This window comes from Lissotriton vulgaris, chromosome 6 (genome assembly GCF_964263255.1).
Source record: "Lissotriton vulgaris chromosome 6, aLisVul1.2, whole genome shotgun sequence".
NCBI classification, from domain to species: Eukaryota; Metazoa; Chordata; class Amphibia; order Caudata; family Salamandridae; genus Lissotriton; species Lissotriton vulgaris.
Window position 1 is genome coordinate 1,608,280,501 of NC_141694.1, and position 18,631 is coordinate 1,608,299,131.

The 18,631-nt window shown below is 46.6% G+C and overlaps 1 protein-coding gene across 1 annotated transcript in view; it reads right to left on the bottom strand.

The window, feature by feature from the left end:
- TTC7A (tetratricopeptide repeat domain 7A) overlaps positions 1-18,631 on the bottom strand; it is a 1,603,679-nt gene that overhangs the window by 1,170,579 nt on the left and 414,469 nt on the right. The window contains exon 6 of the mRNA XM_086927774.1: positions 17,330-17,408. Within this exon, the coding sequence (XP_086783900.1) occupies positions 17,330-17,408 (79 nt within the window). The remainder of the gene's footprint in view (positions 1-17,329; positions 17,409-18,631) is intronic.

Genomic DNA, 18,631 nt, shown 5'->3' on the forward strand with positions numbered 1-18,631 from the left:
AGCTTCCATCAAAACTCACTAATTCGCAGTATCCCTTATGGGGAATTCTTAAGAATTCGAAGAATCTGTTCAGAGGACAATGAATGGCAGAAACATAGCAAAAAAACAGCAAAAAAATTTGAGCGCAGAGGATACCAAAAAACAGTAATTGAAAAAGGCCTGGAAAAATCTAAAGAAAAAACAAGGGATGAAATCCTAAGAGAAAAAATACCTCCACCTGAAGAAAGAAAAATAAGATTCATAACAACTTATTCACAAGAATCGGGGGAAATAACGAAAATTCTGAGAAAAAAATGGAAACTCTTAAAAATGGACCCAACGGTGGTAGAGATTGTAGGAACTCACCCCAAAATAACTTACAGGCGAGCAGGCAATTTAAAGGACAAGTTAGTACAAAGCCATTATTGGAAGAATCAAATCAAGAAGAAACACTGGCTCAAGACATCTGGCTTTGTAAAGTGCTCAAGCTGCAAGGCATGTCAAATCGCAAAAAACACCAAAACATTTACAGGTTATAATCAAAGAAAATGGAACATTCAACAGCTAATAAACTGCAAGACACCATATGTGGTATATATTATCTAATGCCCCTGCCCTCTGAAGTACGTGGGCAGTACTGTAAAGGAAACAAAACTTCGAATTCTTGAACATGTGAGAGCTACCACAAATAAGGACAGGAGCAACGCGGTGGCAAAGCACATGGAGGAAAAGCACGACAGTGATTGGAAGGCTTTAAAATTCTACGGAATTGAAAGCATCAACAAGCATGCAAGAGGTGGTAATCGTGAAACAAGACTGCGACAATGCGAGTCATGATGGATTTTGGCATTGAGAACATTTACCCCATATGGCCTGAACCAGGATGAGGAGATGTATGTACATCTCATATAAACGTCCTTCTATTTTTTTACTTTTCAGTACCCCACATCTTTAAAAAGCTCCTTGCCATTTCGGGACCACTCCACATGAACATTTTCGACCTTGTTCTCATTTTTATAGGTATGTCCATCTTTTATTCTATGATTTTTAGTAAGCATGGGCTGAAAATTCGTTCCGCTCGCGGAATTTGCGGATTTTCCGCGATTTTGCGATCCGCGAATCTCGCGAAATCGCGGTAAAATCCACGAATCAGCGGGGACGAATCTTCAGCCAAGAACTTACAGGGTTACAGCAGCAGGTGCAAAAGTTGAAGCTAATTTTTTGTAACCTTTTACAAAAGGGTTACAAAGAAATTAACTTCAACTTGGGCACCTGCTGCTGTAAGCCTGTAAGTGCTTCCTGGTGCCTCGTTGCCTACTAGCAACTATTCTCTGACCCTGCTCTGACCCCTGAAGCAGGGTCAGAGAATAGTTACAAGTAGGCAATGAGGCGCCTGTCACGAAAATTAAACCTCAACAGGAAGCACTGACAGATATAAAAACAAGCATTTGCAATGCAATAGGTCTTGCATTAGGAAAGTTTGAGCTATTGGTCAATGCCAATAGTTATAACTTTCGCAAATTTGACACCTATAGCATTTGTAATGCAACATGTTTTGTATTTACGTGACTTAGCTGTATTGATATTACAAATTACAATGGCTTTTAATTTTTTAAAATAATTAATACTTAAATAAAAGTGATTTTAATTTATAATGGCAATAGCTTAAACTTTTGTAAATAACTTTTGTGAAGATTATGTTCAGTGTATTTTATTGTGACGAAAATACAAGAACAGAAGTGAAATATCTTTTGTGACATTTGTAATAAAGTTTGAAACATTGAGAGAACATATTTGAACCAGTTGTTGAATGGTTGCGCACATTGATCCTGGGGTGGCCCTGAGTGGTGCTGTGGTGATGCTGAGTGGTGCTGTGGTGGTGCTGAGTGATACTGGGATGGTGCTGAGTGATGCTGGGGTGGTGCTGAGTGGTGCTGTGGTGGTGCTGAGTGATGCTGTGGTGGTGCTGGGTGATGCTGTGGTGGTGCTGAGTGGTGTTGTGGTGGTGCTGAGTGATAATGTGGTGGTGCTGAGTGATGCTGTGGTGGTGCTGAGTGATGCAGTGGTGGCGCTGAGTGGTGCTGTGGTGGTGCTGATTGGTGCTGTGGTGGTGCTGAGTGATGCTGTTGTGGTGCTGAGTGATGCTGTGGTGGTGCTGAGGGGTGCTGTGGTGGTGCTGAGTGATAATGTGGTGGCGCTGAGTGATGCTGTTGTGGCACTAAGTGATGCTGTGGTGGCGCTGAGTGGTGATGTGGTGGTGCTGAGTGATAATGCGGTGGTGCTGAGTGATAATGCGGTGGTGCTGAGTGATAATGTGGTGGTGCTGAGTGATAATGTGGTGGTGCTGAGTGATGCTGGGGTAGCGCTGAGTGATGATGTGGTGATGCAGAGGGCAGAAAGGCACAAAAAGCAGCTCCAGCAATGCTCTGGGGGGGCCCTATCTCCCCAATGCTGCATCAAGCCTTGCGCCGGCTTCAAGCAGGCGCAGGGTTTTGACGCAGCATTGGCCTAAAAGTGACTGAGTAAATTCTTGTAGATTTCACTCAGCCACTTTTAGGAGGCGTTCCTGCGCAGGAACGCCCTCCCCTGCGACAGAACGCCTCCTGATGGCGCAGGGCTTTACAACGTGACGCATCTCTCAGATGCGTCACGTTGTTAATACCCAGCACCATGGCGCATCTTTTGTGCTGCCACTGCGTCACAAAAGGACTCGGTAGAGGGTGGCAATGGTGAACCAGAGGGTGGCAGTGATGAACCAGAGGGTGACAGTGATGAACCAGAGGGTGGCAGGGGTGAACCAGAGGGTGACAGTGCTGAACCAGAGGGTGGCAGTGCTGAACCAGAGGGTGGCAGGGGTGAACCAGAGGGTGGCAGTGATGAACCAAATGGTGGCAGGGGTGAACCAGAGGGTGGCAGTGGTGAACCAGAGGGTGGCAGTGGTGAACCAGAGGTTGGCAGTGGTGAACCAGAGGGTGGCAGTGCTGAACCAGAGAGGGACAGTGGTTAACCAGAGGGTGGCAGTGGTGAACCAGAGGTGCTGTTGTGAACCAGAGGGTGGCAGTGGTGAACCAAAGGGTGACAGTGCTGTACCAGAGGGTGGCAGGGGTGAATCAGAGGGTGGCAGGGGTGAACCAGAGGGTGGCAGGGGTGAACCAGAGGGTGGCAGTGGTGAACCAGAGGGTGGCAGAGGTGAACCAGAGGGTGGCAGTGGTGAACCAGAGGGTGGCAGTGCTGAACCAGAGGGTTACAGTGGTTAACCAGAGGGTGGCAGTGGTGAACCAGAGGTGCTGTGATGAACCAGAGGGTGGCAGTCATGAACCAGAGGGTGGCAGTGGTGAACCAGAGGGTGACAGTGCTGTACCAGAGGGTGGCAGGGGTGAACCAGAGGTTCTGTGATGAACCAGAGGGTGGCAGTGGTGAACCAGAGGGTGACAGTGCTGTACCAGAGGGTGGCAGGGGTGAACCAGAGGGTGCTGTGATAAACCAGAGGGTGGCAGTGGTGAACCAGAGGGTGGCAGGGGTGAACCAGAGGGTGGCAGTTGTGAACCAGAGGGTGGCAGTGCTGAACCAGAGGGTGACAGTGGTTAACCAGAGGGTGGCAGTGGTGAACCAGAGGTGCTGTGATGAACCAGAGGGTGGCAGTCGTGAACCAGAGGGTGGCAGTGGTGAACCAGAGGGTGACAGTGCTGAAACAGAGTTTGGCAGGGGGGAACCAGAGAGTGGCAGTGCTGAACTCGAGGGTGGCAGGGGTGAACCAGAGGGTGGCAGTGGTGAACCAGAGGGTGCCAGTGATGAACCAGAGGGTGGCAGTGGTGAACCAGAGGGTGCTGTGCCCATACACGACCGCATGGATAACTTCGCCATGCAAGCGGCCCGCGAACACGCAAAAAGCCCCGCGAACACGCAAAAAGACCCGCAAACGCGCAAAAAACCAAGCGAATGCGCAAAAAACCCCGCGGACACGCAAAAAACCAAAAATCCGCAAATTCGCACGAATTCGCGGATTTTGTGGATTGCAAATTCTATTTCGCGCAAATTCGCGAATTCGCAAATTTCGCCCATACTTAATTTTTAGACAGCTTAGACTCGTACTTCTAAGCACGGTCTGACCCGATAACTATGCATTGTCCTTATGCTTACATTTCAGTCTCCGAAACCCGTACATCAATTATTTAACCAAGGGCGATTTTTAATGGGAATATTTCGGCTGTCTAACTTATGACTTTAGGTACGCATTCAGAGATCTGTTAGCAAGTTTATATTTATGAACTTACACCGTACAATCTGAGGGCACCACTCTTAAAATTTTGTTTCTATTTTTTATGTTGCTCTATTGCAGTCATCCACACAACCACCGCCGGTGGAGTGAATCCACATTATCGTCCTTCGTAGTGATTTTTGGTCTACATTGTGCAAGTTATGGAACACGCAATTCCAGTAATTCCACTAACAACGATGACGGCAGGGTCGTAAATAGAAACTGAGTTTCTTTCCATTCTATTTAAACCATAGAAATTCACTGAATTAAGGCGTTTTCTCTGACAGCAGGCATCAGAACGAGTTTTCTTCAGCACCACTTGTGGTAAGGATCCATTTAATAGATTCAGTCATTTTGTTTCTTAACCTCAGTTCTTTACAATTTACGATCTAGCAAACAGGTCCTTTTCTATTTCGCCATTCGAAATACTGGCAATGTATATTCCTCATTTTATATGTGCTCTTGGTGTTGACTTCACATTTTTTTATATATGTCTGACGCAACGGTCTTTTTGTGTCTTAATGTCTTTCTTATTTCAATAGACTGATATACCATGATGTAAAGCTTCTTTTGATGAATTGTGTACAACTTAATGTGAATTAATTGCGTTAATATTGTAAGTGCTGAATGTCGGTTTAACCAATGTTTATACATGCATATTATATTATGTTTTTCAGCGCCCTGACGAAGGTAAATTCTCCCGAAATGCATTAGGACTGGATTATTTGTTTATTTCTATTTACTTTTCTTGTTTAGACAGCAAATTTAATGTCTAGAATAAGTCTAAGAAACACTGATTGTTTATTTTAAATGTATACACAGAATGTTTAAAAACCAGAAATTGTGAAATGATTGGTCACGATTAAAATTTTTGAAATAACATATAAGCATTAATAAGTTTGCAGGTTATATAGGCAGATGGATTTCTGCCATAGGTAGTCCGGGTAGGGTCTAATGACGTCAGCTACTAGTTCATATCTATTCTAAGCTTTGTGGAGGGTGGCTCCTCCTCCCCACCCAGCACACCCCCTTGAAACCTAGGAGAAGAGTAGTTTAAGGACAAGTGTTGATAAAGGAGTGCACTACACAACCCCAATTTCAAACTTCATCTCATATAAACAGCACATGTAAATAGCTTCGAGGAAGCAACATAATTTTATCCATACCTACAATCATCTGTCTGATTTCTTATTGATTCCAAACTGCAAAAAAACAGACTTTCTGGATAAATTCTTCCACTTCTAAACAGCTTGTCACCCCCGAGCACACTCCTCGTGAGTGCGCCCGTCCCCTGGTGCCACCTCTGCCAGCCTGCTCCAGCCTCGCTCCTGCCTCGCTCCTGCCTCGCTGTTCCCACCAGCTAGCTCCTGACACTAGCCTGCTCCTGACCAGCGTGCTCCCCCCCTTGCCTCGCCGCCTTCTTTCCTCTTTTCCGCCGTTTTTTTACCCAGCCCCCTTGCCTCGCCGCCTTTGCACTCCTTTGCCGCCGTTTTTCCCAGCCCCCTGTGTCCCCCCCTCCTAATCGCCCGGCCGCGTTTCCCGCCACCCCCCTGCCGCTGCCCCCCTGCGGCCCCGCCCCCTGCCCTCGTTCGCCATCCCCATTCGCCACCCCGCTCCCCCTCCCAGCTGCCCCTCCCTCGCTCCGCCCCCCCCACTCTCCTCATATGGCAAAGTGGCCATCGCGCAGCATGCACGCGCAGCGGGTGCGCCCTAAGCGCGCCAAAGGTGCGCCAAAGGTAAGCCCGTCTGCGCCCGTCCGCGCCTGGACCGCGCCCAGGGCCAGGACCCCTGGCCCCCGAGGACCCCAGCCCACCCGTCGGACCTACGACGCCGCCACCCTCAACGCACTCAACACCGGCCGAATCCCGGGATGCTACCGAGCAACCCCGAGACGCACCCACGGACCCTTCAGCTGCCACACCTGCAAGTTCGCCTGCATCCGGACCTGCCCCGTACCAGCACCCGCCAAGCCAAACACCAGCAGCAACCACCTGAAGTGCATCCTGCTCAACACCCGCTCCGTCCACAGACACGCCGTCCAACTCTGGAACCTCCTCGACACTACTTCACCTGACGTCGCCTTCCTCAAGGAAACCTGGATGAACGACTCCTCAGCGCCCGACATCGCCATCGCCATCCCAGAGGGCTACAAGATCATCCGGAGAGACCGCGACAACCAAACCGGAGGAGGCATCGCCATCATCCACAGAGACACCATCCGCATCTCGACCAACACCGACGACACCCTGACAACCGCCGAACACATCCACTTCCAGATCCACACCGACCCCAAGACCACCCTCAGAGGCACCCTGATCTACCGACCCCCGGGACCACGCACACCATTCAGCGAAGACATCGCCGACTTCATCAGCCCGCACGCCCTCCCCTCCGCTGACTACATCCTCCTCGGGACACCAACTTCCACCTGGAGAACAACAATGACCGCAACACCACCACCCTGCTTGACAACCTCGCCAACCTCGGACTCAAGCAGCTGGTGACCACCCCCACCCACCTCGCCGGACACACACTAGACGCTGTCTTCTCATCCAGCAAGGACATCGTCTTCAGCCACGCCACCGCACTCCACTGGACGGACCACAGCTACATCCACTTCAGCTTCAGAAGAACCACGACCCACCACCACCAGCAACAGGTTCCCCGCAGAAGCTGGAACAAGATCACAGCCGACCAACTCGCCGCTTCCCTGAGCCAGCACCCTCCCGCCAGCTCAGAGAACCCCAGCCAGGCCGCCGACAACCTCACGAAGTGGATCAGCAACTGCGCGGACGAACTCGCCCCACTGAGGACCCCGCCCAGCAGACCCGGCAGCAAGAAGGCCCCATGGTTCACCGACGAACTCAAGAGCTCCAAGAAGAACTGCCGAGCCCTCGAGATAGCCTGGAGAAGGGAGCCAACACCGGACAACAGGACCACCCTCAAGCTCGCCACCCGAAAGCACCACCAACTGATCCGCGCCACCAAGAAACCAGCATTCAAGGACCGACTGGACAACAACGCACACAACTGCAAGGAACTCTTCAACATCGTGAAAGAGCTCTCCAACCCCAACGCCGGATCCAACGACATCACCCCATCGCAAAACCTCTGCAACTCCCTCGCCTCCTACTTCCACAACAAGATCGCGGACATACACAACAGCTTCAGCACACAACCAACGCTCCCCACGACCGCACCAACGCCCCCTACCACCACCCTCAGCGCCTGGGCACCGATCAACACCGAAGACACCATCAGCACGATGAACTCTATCCACTCCGGATCTCCGACCGACCCCTGCCCTCACCACGTCTTCAACAAGGCCGACGCGGTCATCGCACCCCACCTGCGAGACATCATCAACACCTCCTTCGACACCGCCGCCTTCCCTGAGAGCTGGAAGCACGCCGAACTCAGCGCTCTACTAAAGAAACCAACAGCGGACCCCACCGAACTCAAGAATTACCGCCCCATCTCGCTCCTCCCGTTTCCAGCCAAAGTCATCGAGAAGACAGTCAACAAGCAGCTGGCCGCCTTCCTCGAGACGAATGGATCCCTCGACCCCTCACAGTCAGGCTTCCGAGCCAACCACAGCACCGAGACCGCCCTCATTGCTGCCACCGACGACATCAGAGCCCTGCTGGACAACGGAGAAACAGCGGCCCTCATTCTCCTAGACCTCTCCGCAGCATTCGGCACTGTCTGCCACCGCACCCTAGTGCAGCGCCTCAGCAACGTCGGAATCCAAGAGAAGGCACTGGAATGGATCATCTCCTTCCTCGACGGAAGGACACAGAGAGTCCGCCTGCCACCGTACAAGTCAGAGGCCACCGAAGTCATCTGCGGCGTCCCTCAAGGGTCCTCGCTCAGCCCCACCCTCTTCAACGTCTACATGAGCCCCCTGGCGGCCATCGCACGCCAACATGGCCTCAAAATCATCTCCTACGCCGACGACACCCAGCTGATCCTCTCCCTGACCAACGACCCCGCCACCGCCAGAGCCAACCTACACGAAGGGATGAAAGACGTAGCGGAGTGGATGACGACCAGCCGCCTGAAACTGAACTCAGACAAGACGGAAGTCCTCATCCTGGGCTCCTCGACCTCCGCCTGGGACGACTCCTGGTGGCCCCCCGCCCTGGGCACCGCACCCAAACCGACAGACCACGCACGCAACCTGGGCTTCATCCTGGACTCCTCCCTCTCCATGACCAGACAAGTCAACGCCGTCTCCTCGTCCTGCTTCAATACCCTGCGCATGCTACGGAAGATCTTCCGGTGGATCCCCACCGAGACCAGGAAGACGGTCACCCAGGCCCTCGTCACCAGCCGACTGGACTACGGCAACGCCCTCTACGCCGGAACCACCGCCAAGCTCCAGAAGAGACTCCAGCGGATCCAGAACGACTCAGCCAGACTCATCCTCGACATCCCCCGACGCAGCCACATCTCCGGACATCTGAGAGACCTGCACTGGCTCCCCGTCAACAAGAGAATCACCTTCTGCCTCCTCACCCACGCACACAAAGCCCTACACGACCAAGGCCCGACTTACCTCAACAACCGCCTCAACTTCTACGCTCCTAAACGCCACCTCCGATCGACCAACCACGCCCTCGCCGTCGTCCCCCGCATCCGAAGAGCGACAACAGGAGGAAGATCCTTCTCCTACCTGGCCGCCAAGACCTGGAACTCCCTCCCGGCCGACCTGCGCCTGACCCAAGACCACCTCTCCTTCAGGAAGAAGCTCAAGACCTGGCTGTTCGAGCAGTAGCGGATCCCCCACCCCCAAGCGCCTTGAGACCCTCCGGGTAAGTAGCGCGCTTTATAAATGTCTTTGAATTGAATTGAAAAAATTGCACGCAAGGGATAGCTGCAATTAGCATAATAGAGCCACCTGTGTGTTGCTTCACTAAGGGGCGTAACTTAATCAGAGAGATTCGTGGGGTGTGAATCTATCCAAACTAAAAAAGCTGCAGAGTGGAGGGATGAAAAGACCAAGATTCGAGATCTACCCTTTTCCAGGAGGAACAGGTTCAGTTTTGCATTAGATGGGCCTCTACCTAGGGTGGCACTGTGGGCACAAAGAGAAGGGTTAGAATGCTACCCCAAGCAGTTGCAACTGGTTAGACTATTTGCAAATAGTCATGTCATCACATTTTTGGTGTTTGATTGGCAGTAGTATGCCTGGAAATGTATAATTGGCACAGCTTTCGAGGTCTACTACTGCCAATGTTTGTGAATTCTGAAAAGTAGTACGTTTCCAGGGAGAGGTGTGGCGCTGCGGCCAGGGTGACTGACGCTGGAATCTGGTGATCACGGTTCGATCCCCGGCACCGGCAGCAGAGTAGCCCAGCACCATGTGACTCTGGGCAATAGCTTGCTTGATCTTCCTGACGGCCCCCAGCGCCTGGAGCCTGGAGACCCTTACGGGTGATTGTTCGCGCTTTACAAAAATGTGAATTCCATCCATTCAAGGACTACTTCGCTGGTTGCAGCTGTAACATTTGTTTGGTAAACTAGTCTCTGTATGGGCCTAATTCACAAAGGTAACTTGCACTTTTAATTGATTTACACTTGTGAGTATGTTTATTGCTTTTTGGCTATTCACAAATTCCTAGTGCAAATTTGCTCCAAAGTGTAACTTACATGTCTCCACCAAATTGGTGGCCCTGGAGGCTATTCACAAACTGCATTTAGCAGAGCATTGTGGAGTTGTACAATAGTACTACAAACATACTACAAAATGCTATTCACAAACTGCACTTCTAAAGTACTACTGTGAAAAAAACATTTGAAATTTAAAAGTGCAGTTTGTGAATAGCATTTTGTAGTATTTTTGTACTGCTACAAAATGCAGTTTGTGAATAGCATTTTGTAGTATGTTTGTACTGCTACAAAATGCAGTTTGTGAATAGCATTTTGTAGTAAGTTTGTCCTGCTTGAACTACAGAATGCAGTTTATGAATAGCCCCCAGGCCATTCATGCAAATCCAAAGTAGTCATGTAAACCCTAAACGTGGCCTAGATTCTTATTGTAGATGGAGCAACATTATAGACTATTATATCAATAATAAGAGGTGCTTGTACAAAACACGCACCCTGAACTCACGTATTTAAAAATGTTCTCATGAGTGATAAAGTAGAAGGAGGAACTGTGAAATTAGATGTTTACCTAGGTCACACAATTCAAATAAGCTGGGAAGCAGGTTTGGGAAGCAGGTTTTGATTCCGGGTTATCTGGTTTCATATTTTAAAAATTCATCCGCCATATGTATCTCTCTGTCCCTCTCTCCTGTTCACAGCAAAGGCCACTGTTTTGTCTTTTATTCTTGGCCTGCAATGAAAAAGCAACACAAACACAGTAGACCTGACTCAGGTCCCCTGACCCAACTACCAGGGCAAGATGAATTATTTGGGTGGTGGCTTACCCCTGGCTGAACTGCACAAAACATTTACCACTTCTAAACAAGCTTGTACCAACAAAACGTACGTTTTGGAGTTTACAAGCCAGGGACGTGTGCTAATTTACTACATTTTACTTGGGAAAAAGGGTTTTCAATAGCAAACAGAAAGGACAGCCACGATGAGGAAGCAAGAAAATTTCACAAGAGAGATACCTATGGGGCAAGTCAATGTGTTTGCAATAAGGGTCCACAGATATTAAATGACTATCATCTTCTTAAAGACATTATAACATTGAGTTTTTTTTTTACCAGGGATGGGGCATGTGTATGAAATTGGGTTACTGATTAAGGGGGATGAAACCCTACTCAGCAGGAATCACAATCCTTGTCATGGTGAAGTCACAAGCCAACTCTAAGTTAACCTATGCTCAACCCTCAGGTAGCTTCACACACAGCAGTGAGGCTTAACTCCGAGGCAATATGTACAGTAGTTGTGCAACACTTCAAAAAGTAATAAAGTGAAAACATACAACAAAAATGATTCCACACCAGATTACAACAATAGAGTAATTGTTAATAAATAAAACAAGACCAAAACAACAAAAATCTAATTAGTAGAACTGGAGATATTAAACTTTAAAGATTTCAGAAATAATAGCGCCAAAAAAGCCAAAAGTGCCAACTGTGGCTAACTGGTTGACATGCCCCGGAACAAAGCCACAAGTTCAGGCCAACCATGATGGAGCACCAGCCGGCTACATGGACCCAGTTAGGCCCACTGAACAAAGTACCTGAAATCCTGGTTTGGAGAAGCATTGCGAAGGTCTGTGTTGCATATGCATCATGTAGCTGAGGTGATTAGTTGGTTCTAAGATGTGGCGAAGCTGCGTTGCGAGGTCCTGCGTCATCATCGAGGATGCCATCAACATGGCCTTGCAATGCAAAGTCCAGTGTCCAGGGTGCACTGTGCAGTTGGGCAATGAGTTGCTTCAAATGAGCTGTGAGGCTGTGACACGGAATCCAGTTGTCATAGTCACAGCTGCTATCAATGAGGGATCTGAGGACCTGTGTCAAGGATGCATCACAAAGTGGCAGTTCTAATGAGGCAATGGGCTATGGTGCAGGTCTTTGTGATAGAGAAGATCTACACAGCAGCAGCAATGAGTCTGTTCTGTCGTGGTTGCACTGCACAGCAGAGGAGCTGTGTCAGTTCTGCTGGATCCAAAGAGGCTGGTAGAGCACCGTAGGCCCACTTCCAAGGGTTCAGGACTGGGGTAACACCACTTGGCAGGGTAGATTTACAGATGGCAGTGTCCAGGTGCTGGGGTCAAGGTTGTTGGAGCCTTCTGTCCTTGAGACTCAATTCAGGAGGTCAGCCACCTAGCCCTTGAAGTCACTCTGGTGGTCCTGGGTTAAACAGATGCAGGTCCAGTCCGTCTCACCCAGGCAGGAGGGCATCAAGCAGCAGGTCAGCACAGCAGAGCAGCAGTTAGTAGAGTGGCTGTCCTTTCAGCAGCACAGCAGTCCTTCCTGGCAGAGTATACACATGTCCAGAAGTGTACTGAAGAGTTGGTGTCTGAGGTTCAATATTTATACCTGTTCACCTTCTTCTGGAAAGTGAGAGAAGCTTCTAAAGGTTTCCCTTTGAAGTCCCCAGCCATCCTGCCTTTTCTGAATTGGCTCCAAACTAACTATAGGTGGTAGGAAGCCCTTTAGGTGGAGGCAAGAGACAGAAAATCCCTATGTAAGTAAGGCTGTGCCCAGCTCTAGCTCCCATCCTGCCAGTGATGGTCAATACAGGCACTCTTCAGCTCTCTATTGTGTGTAGCCATCTAGGAGGGATACACAAAGCCCAAATGTCAGCTACACACAGTTATGTGACCCGGGGATAGGCTACAGGCACTGATGGCTAATGCAGGACAATGCAAACTTTCTAAAAATAAGGCATTTCAAAATTGCAATTTAAAATCCAACTCTACAAAAAGAGGATTTGTCATTACAATTCCAAAGACACCAAACATGAACGGGTCACCTGTTCCAATTTGAAAATGACAGCTTAATAAATGTAATAAAGTCACTTCAATGTTATACTATAGGAGAGGTTGGCCTTGCAGTATTGAAAAAACAAATTTAAAAGCCACATGTATGTACCTTTTTTAACGTCGCAAACGGCCTGTTTCACAGAATTGGGCCATTTTCCATTGGGAAAAAGGTTTCCCCAATGTACCTAACCCTATTTTGCGCTTCCGTAACATATTACTGAATTGCAAAATCGGTTAGCGATTCGCTATTAGGAAGGGGTGTGTTTAGGGCGTCCCTTCCTAATACCGAATTGCATTGGTATGTAAGAATGTTTTGTGACCAAAATACTGTCATAAACCCTTTGCATTTTAACCACCTACTTCAAGTAGGTGGTAACCCATTTGCAAATAGGAAGGGGTCCCCTTCCCTTTGTGAATGTATGCAAAACTTTTTTTAAGAGCAGGCAGTGGTCCCACAGACCACTGCTAACTTAAAAAAAATTAAAAGAAAACTTTTCTTTTTTTTTTTTTAAACGCAACACGTTTTCCACTTTATTTAAAAACAATCACGGACATGGTGGTCTCCTAACCCCAGCAGTCCACCATCTCCATGATTTTAGCGATTCCTAGGGGGTCGCAAATTGCAACCTACCTCATTATTATTAATGAGGTAGGTCAATTTGCGACCCCCTACGAATGGCTATTTGAGACTCTTGGCGTTTCAAACATTTTTAATAGCGATTACCTGCAGAAAATCGCAATTAGATAATCGCTATTACAAATGTTGATACATGTGGCACTAAGAGTTTTTCACTACAGAGGGCATAAAAAACTTAAAATAGATGTCACATCTAAAACTTAAAATGTCATGTCCTACGTTTGAAATGTACTGAACCCTGATCCTTGGGCTGTACAGAGTCTACCCTATGGGTGACATATATCATAAAGAAAGTTGTTGGCCTGGCAAAAGGTTTATTTTGCCAGGTTGAAATGGCAGTTTAAAACTACACGCACACAGTCTGCCATGGCAGGCCTGAGACATGTTTAAAGGGATACTTAAGTGATTGGCACAATAAGTGCTGCAGGCCAACTAGTATTATGTAATTTACAGGCGCTGGGTGCATCTAGTACCACTTTACTAGTGACTTATAAGTAAATCAAATATACCAATTGGGGATAAGCCAATGTTACTAGTTTTACTGAGGGAGCACATGCACTTTAGCACTGTTCAGCAGTGGTAAAACATACAGAGACTTATGGCCAGCATAAACGAGATCAGCAAAAATGGAGGAGGAAGGCAAAAGTTTTCGGGGAAGACCACCCTCAGGCTGACAGGTCTAACAGCGTGGATTTGATGAGGCAGGGGAAGGAAAATCTACTTCTCTGTTTAGTAAAAGACGAAAGAGTTCCAACTGTGTGATGGTATAGTCTATCAGGATCCATTTATTTAGAACATTAGGACTATCTATAGCTCATGACCTGGACTTGACAAATATATTGTCAGGAGGTCATTTTAATCCAATCTCATGCCAGGTGATGTAATTGTTGCAGGTTGTGGGAACCCTGGCTGAAATACCCTCAAAAGAAGAGGATAAACCTAGGTAAGTGTAAAACAGGAAAGAAAATCCTAACTGTTAACTTTGGGTAGTATCTTTCCTACTCCCTTAAGTTATCTCCATAAAGTGTGGCTCTTGTTGTTTATTGCCTAAGGTCACGGGGGAGGGACATGAATCATGGAGTATTAGTAAAGAGGGATTTATACTGGTTTTGGGACACTCAGTATTTATCTCCATGCAAAGGATGAGTTTAGTTTTGGCCTCCCCATCTTCTTTCCTTACTTCTTTCTCTCTTTGGTGTCTGGTGAATTGTCCTTGGTTGATGGGTTACTTTTTAAGGGAGATAAGATTGTTGCACTGGTTATTATTAGGGAAAAACATAGTGGGCATTGCTCTTTCTGGACAACTAGGCACCACTCTTACTAAGCTGAGATTAGAATGTTGTATTGATGGGAGTCCTATCTATCATTTTTTCTCAAAGTTTATAAATTAGATTGGGATTTTTATTGTGTTTTGCTCTTAACTTTAACCTTATTTGATATTGCTTGAACTTAAGGCTCCATTCCATGGGGTGGTGCTGCTGCTTGTGCATAGATACCAAACGTTAAGCAGAGTTTCTTATTGAACTGTGTTGTGACCTAACCAGATTGTGTTTATTAAGTTTGTAGGCATAACTTCCTTTCACAATAATGAAGCAAGATGCTACACAGAGTAATGACACCTTTAATGTGGTTACTGTGGATACGCGCCAATTTTGAATTGCATATGGCCCATGTTTACATGTTATTTTTCATGTTATATACCTAGGTCCAATTGTGTCAAAGGCATTTCACTTAGCACTGACATTACTTTCCACATGTTAAAGTGCTTTACTATGAAATGTGATGTTGCTCCTTTTGAGAGCATAGGCTATAAGGCTGCAGTGGCAGACATGCTTTTAAAGTAATTCATATGTGATGCAATATTTGATTTTTTTTCACTGATACACTTTCTGTGCCTTGCTACAACAGCCTTACTTAAAAGTGAAATATGCCAGTGCGGATTAGCCATCTTTTCACCATGTGTTAGGGGTGATAGCATATGTGCAGGCTTGCTGATCAGCAGTCTACAGTGACTGCAGTCTAAAATACCATCAGAATAGTTTATTCACTCTGCTAATTCTAGCACCCATGGGAGAAAAGCATATGTTCCTACGTGAGGCAGAAGCATAGTTTAATATGCCTGCCTCATTCATTACCTAAAAAAGGCATTACCTGTGGAACAAGACTCTTTGCTCCTGAGCCCAGCTTTGTCCTCTGACACTCTTTCAAATAATTCATAACACACAATTCCATACATTCTTGAAAGAAGACAATTCTGAGAAAACAAGCAGCAAATGTGTAAAGCATGTTGGGACAGATGTACGAACCTATTTTGCATGCGCAAACGGGTTTGCGACCCGTTTGCGCATGCAAAATGTCAAAGGGTCATGTACTATTCCTAAATAGCGAGTCGCAATTTATTTGCGACTCGCTATTTAGGAATTGCTAGTCAATATTAGGAATGGGTGTTCCCTTCCTAATAGCAACCCCAAAGCCATGAATGAATGTTTTGCAACCACAATTGCGGTTGCAAAACACTCACAAGTTACCACCCTGTTCATGAGGGTGGTAATGCACTCGCAAAAGGGATGGGGTCCCCAGGGGACACATTCCCGTTGCAAATGCAGGCGGAAATATTTTTTAGGGGCAAGCAGTGGTCCAAGGGACCACTGCCTGCCCTTAAAAAATTAAACAATTTTTTTTAATGCATCCCGTTTTCCTATTGTGGAAAGCGGGTTGCATTTTAAAAAAACAAAAAAAACATCTTTACAGAACAGAAGTCCCAGACATGGTGGTCTGCTGAGACCAGCACGCCATCATCCCTGGGAAGGTCAGCAATTTCCAATGGGGTCGCAGATTGTGAGTTGATCATTAATATTCATAAGCCTCGCATTTTGCGACCCCATTGGGAATCGCAATCAGTCTCTGACACTGTAGTACATTGCAAATTGTGCCTTGCAATTTGCGACTCGCAATTGAGCGCAAATTGTGAAGTGCAATTTACAAGGGTCGTACATCTGGCCCTTAGTCATTGCCTATGTGCTTCAGGGATGGAGGTACTATCGGCCCGTATATGCGAAAAAGGAAAAATAAAAAATGTCAGCATACTTAAGTAAATGGCATAAGGAGCAGGGAATGCTCCTTCACAGCAGGGCAATGCAGTGAGGGCATCTAGTTGTAAATGGTGGGACAAAGCCTAGTGGGCAAGCCACAACTGGAAACAACACATGAAAACTATAACTGTGTTTAATTTGTAAAACGTAAGTGCCAGGCACCAATATATTCCTCAGGAGGCCTCGGCAGCTCACACTACACGCTGCTGCTTCCTGCGCTACCAAATGCCATTTCTAGTGCTACCTTCTAACCATCCCATTCAAACAAGCAACACATTTTGGACCATTGAAATTCACATCATGCTGTGAGGATGGCATTGACTGGCTGGTTTCATTATGATTTTAAAGTATATGAAATTGTAAAAAATCTGCAGATTTTTAATAAACACCACAATGTGGTGGACTGTCATGAATAAGTACTGGTGCACCAGCATTCCAGCAAATATCTCCACAAATTAAGCACTGAGAGTAAGAAGGGGTCAACAGGCTTCATTTCGTAGGTAGGCCAACAAATGTTTTGAGTTTCTAAAGAAGTAAGTGCAATAGGAATTGTTGGCTTGGCCGTGTCCCCTCCCATTCTTGACACTTTGCCAATGACAGAGAGGTTCTTGGGAAGGACAGTTGGGTCTATGTATAGTTCTTTTGGCCCTTTTCTAGCCTTGTCCCTTAATATTTGGCCACTTCAACCACTGACAAAGGCACTTGTGTCACTAAAGCATCAAAAGTACAGCACTAGTCTAAAATAGAGAACTATATTAAATGTGTGAAATGTGCCAACAGCCCTCTGCCTTAGTCATATTACTACCTTAGCAAGCTGTGACCCCTTAAAAATCGACCAAGGGTGCAACAGTTTCAATATAGTTAAAAAGGAGTCAATAATTTAACTTTGTGCATATATAGTTAGTCCTTACCATTTTAAAGGTTTGGGTTGCTTTAGTTTCCACAATTCTTAAGACATCCCGAAGCTCCTTCATTCCTTTCAAAATGTTCCTATAAAAAGAGAACAAAATGTTACGCTTGTAAACAAAGATTTATTATAGAGCTATCAATTCAAAACCAGAACAAACCACAACAGTTTAATGATGGTTATCAAATAGGTGAAAATGCAAAGAAACGTGGAACTGAGAACCTCCAGAGTTGGTGCAAGATGTACAAAGAACTGATTTTAAAAAGTGGTTGCGAATTAAGCAACAACTTTTTGGAATTTGATTCTGATTTTGCAAACCAACCTTTGTAGTAAGTACTAGGTCAGTTTACAAACTCTCTATTTTGGAGTGAGGAGCAATTGGACCAAGCTCATGAGGCGATTTGATCCGATTGGATGCCAACACAGGGATGGTGGCCTGCTGTGGTCAGAAAACCCCTAAGTCTTTAATCACATTTAACCTAAGTATGTTTTTTTTTTTAATGCAGCTTACTTTCCTTAAAGAAAACGGACCTGCATTTTAGAAAAAATATTATATTTTTAAACCTTAGTTTAGGTGTTGGCAGTAGTCCTCTGGACAATTTCCCTCTTCCAAACACATTCATTTACTAAGGGAAAAGGGTCCTACGGGAACCCCTTCCAATCTGCGAATGGGATACATAGGTGCAAATTTACCAGCCCCTTGCGCCACTTTTGCGTGACTTTTCCCATGTTAAATGTGACGCAAAAGTGGCGCAAGGTGCTTGTAAATCTGCCTCACAATCCTTTGAAGATCGGTGACCTACCAGTGGTTTGCAACTGAAATTGCAGTCGTAGAAAATTGCTACCTAGTTTTACAAATCACATTTTGGAAGGTAGGCCCTGAACACTCTGCTTCCAAAATGCAATTCGGTATGATTTATTAAATTCTTTTTTGGCGATTTGGTAAACAGTTTCACTGCAAACTACAAAATGTATTTAGTACATTTGAAAAAGCCCTTAGCGATTGCAAACCTTGTGATTTGGTGAATCATACATAGCCTTTGTGACTGCCAACTGGCTTGGTACCTGTGGCACCTGATTTCTTTTCACTACAGTTCAAAGGCAAGCTCAAAACTCACATCTTCAACACATTTCTGAAATCTAATGGACATTTCCAACCTTTCTCTAACGTTGCAACCCAGGCCCGGCTCCAGGAATTTTTCTTTGGGTGGGCCAAGGGCGCATTTGGGTGGGCCACTGCGGGCTCAATGTGTCGCTTCTGGAGGTAGCCTACAAATGAAAAAAAACTGTACTCCTGAGTGTGATA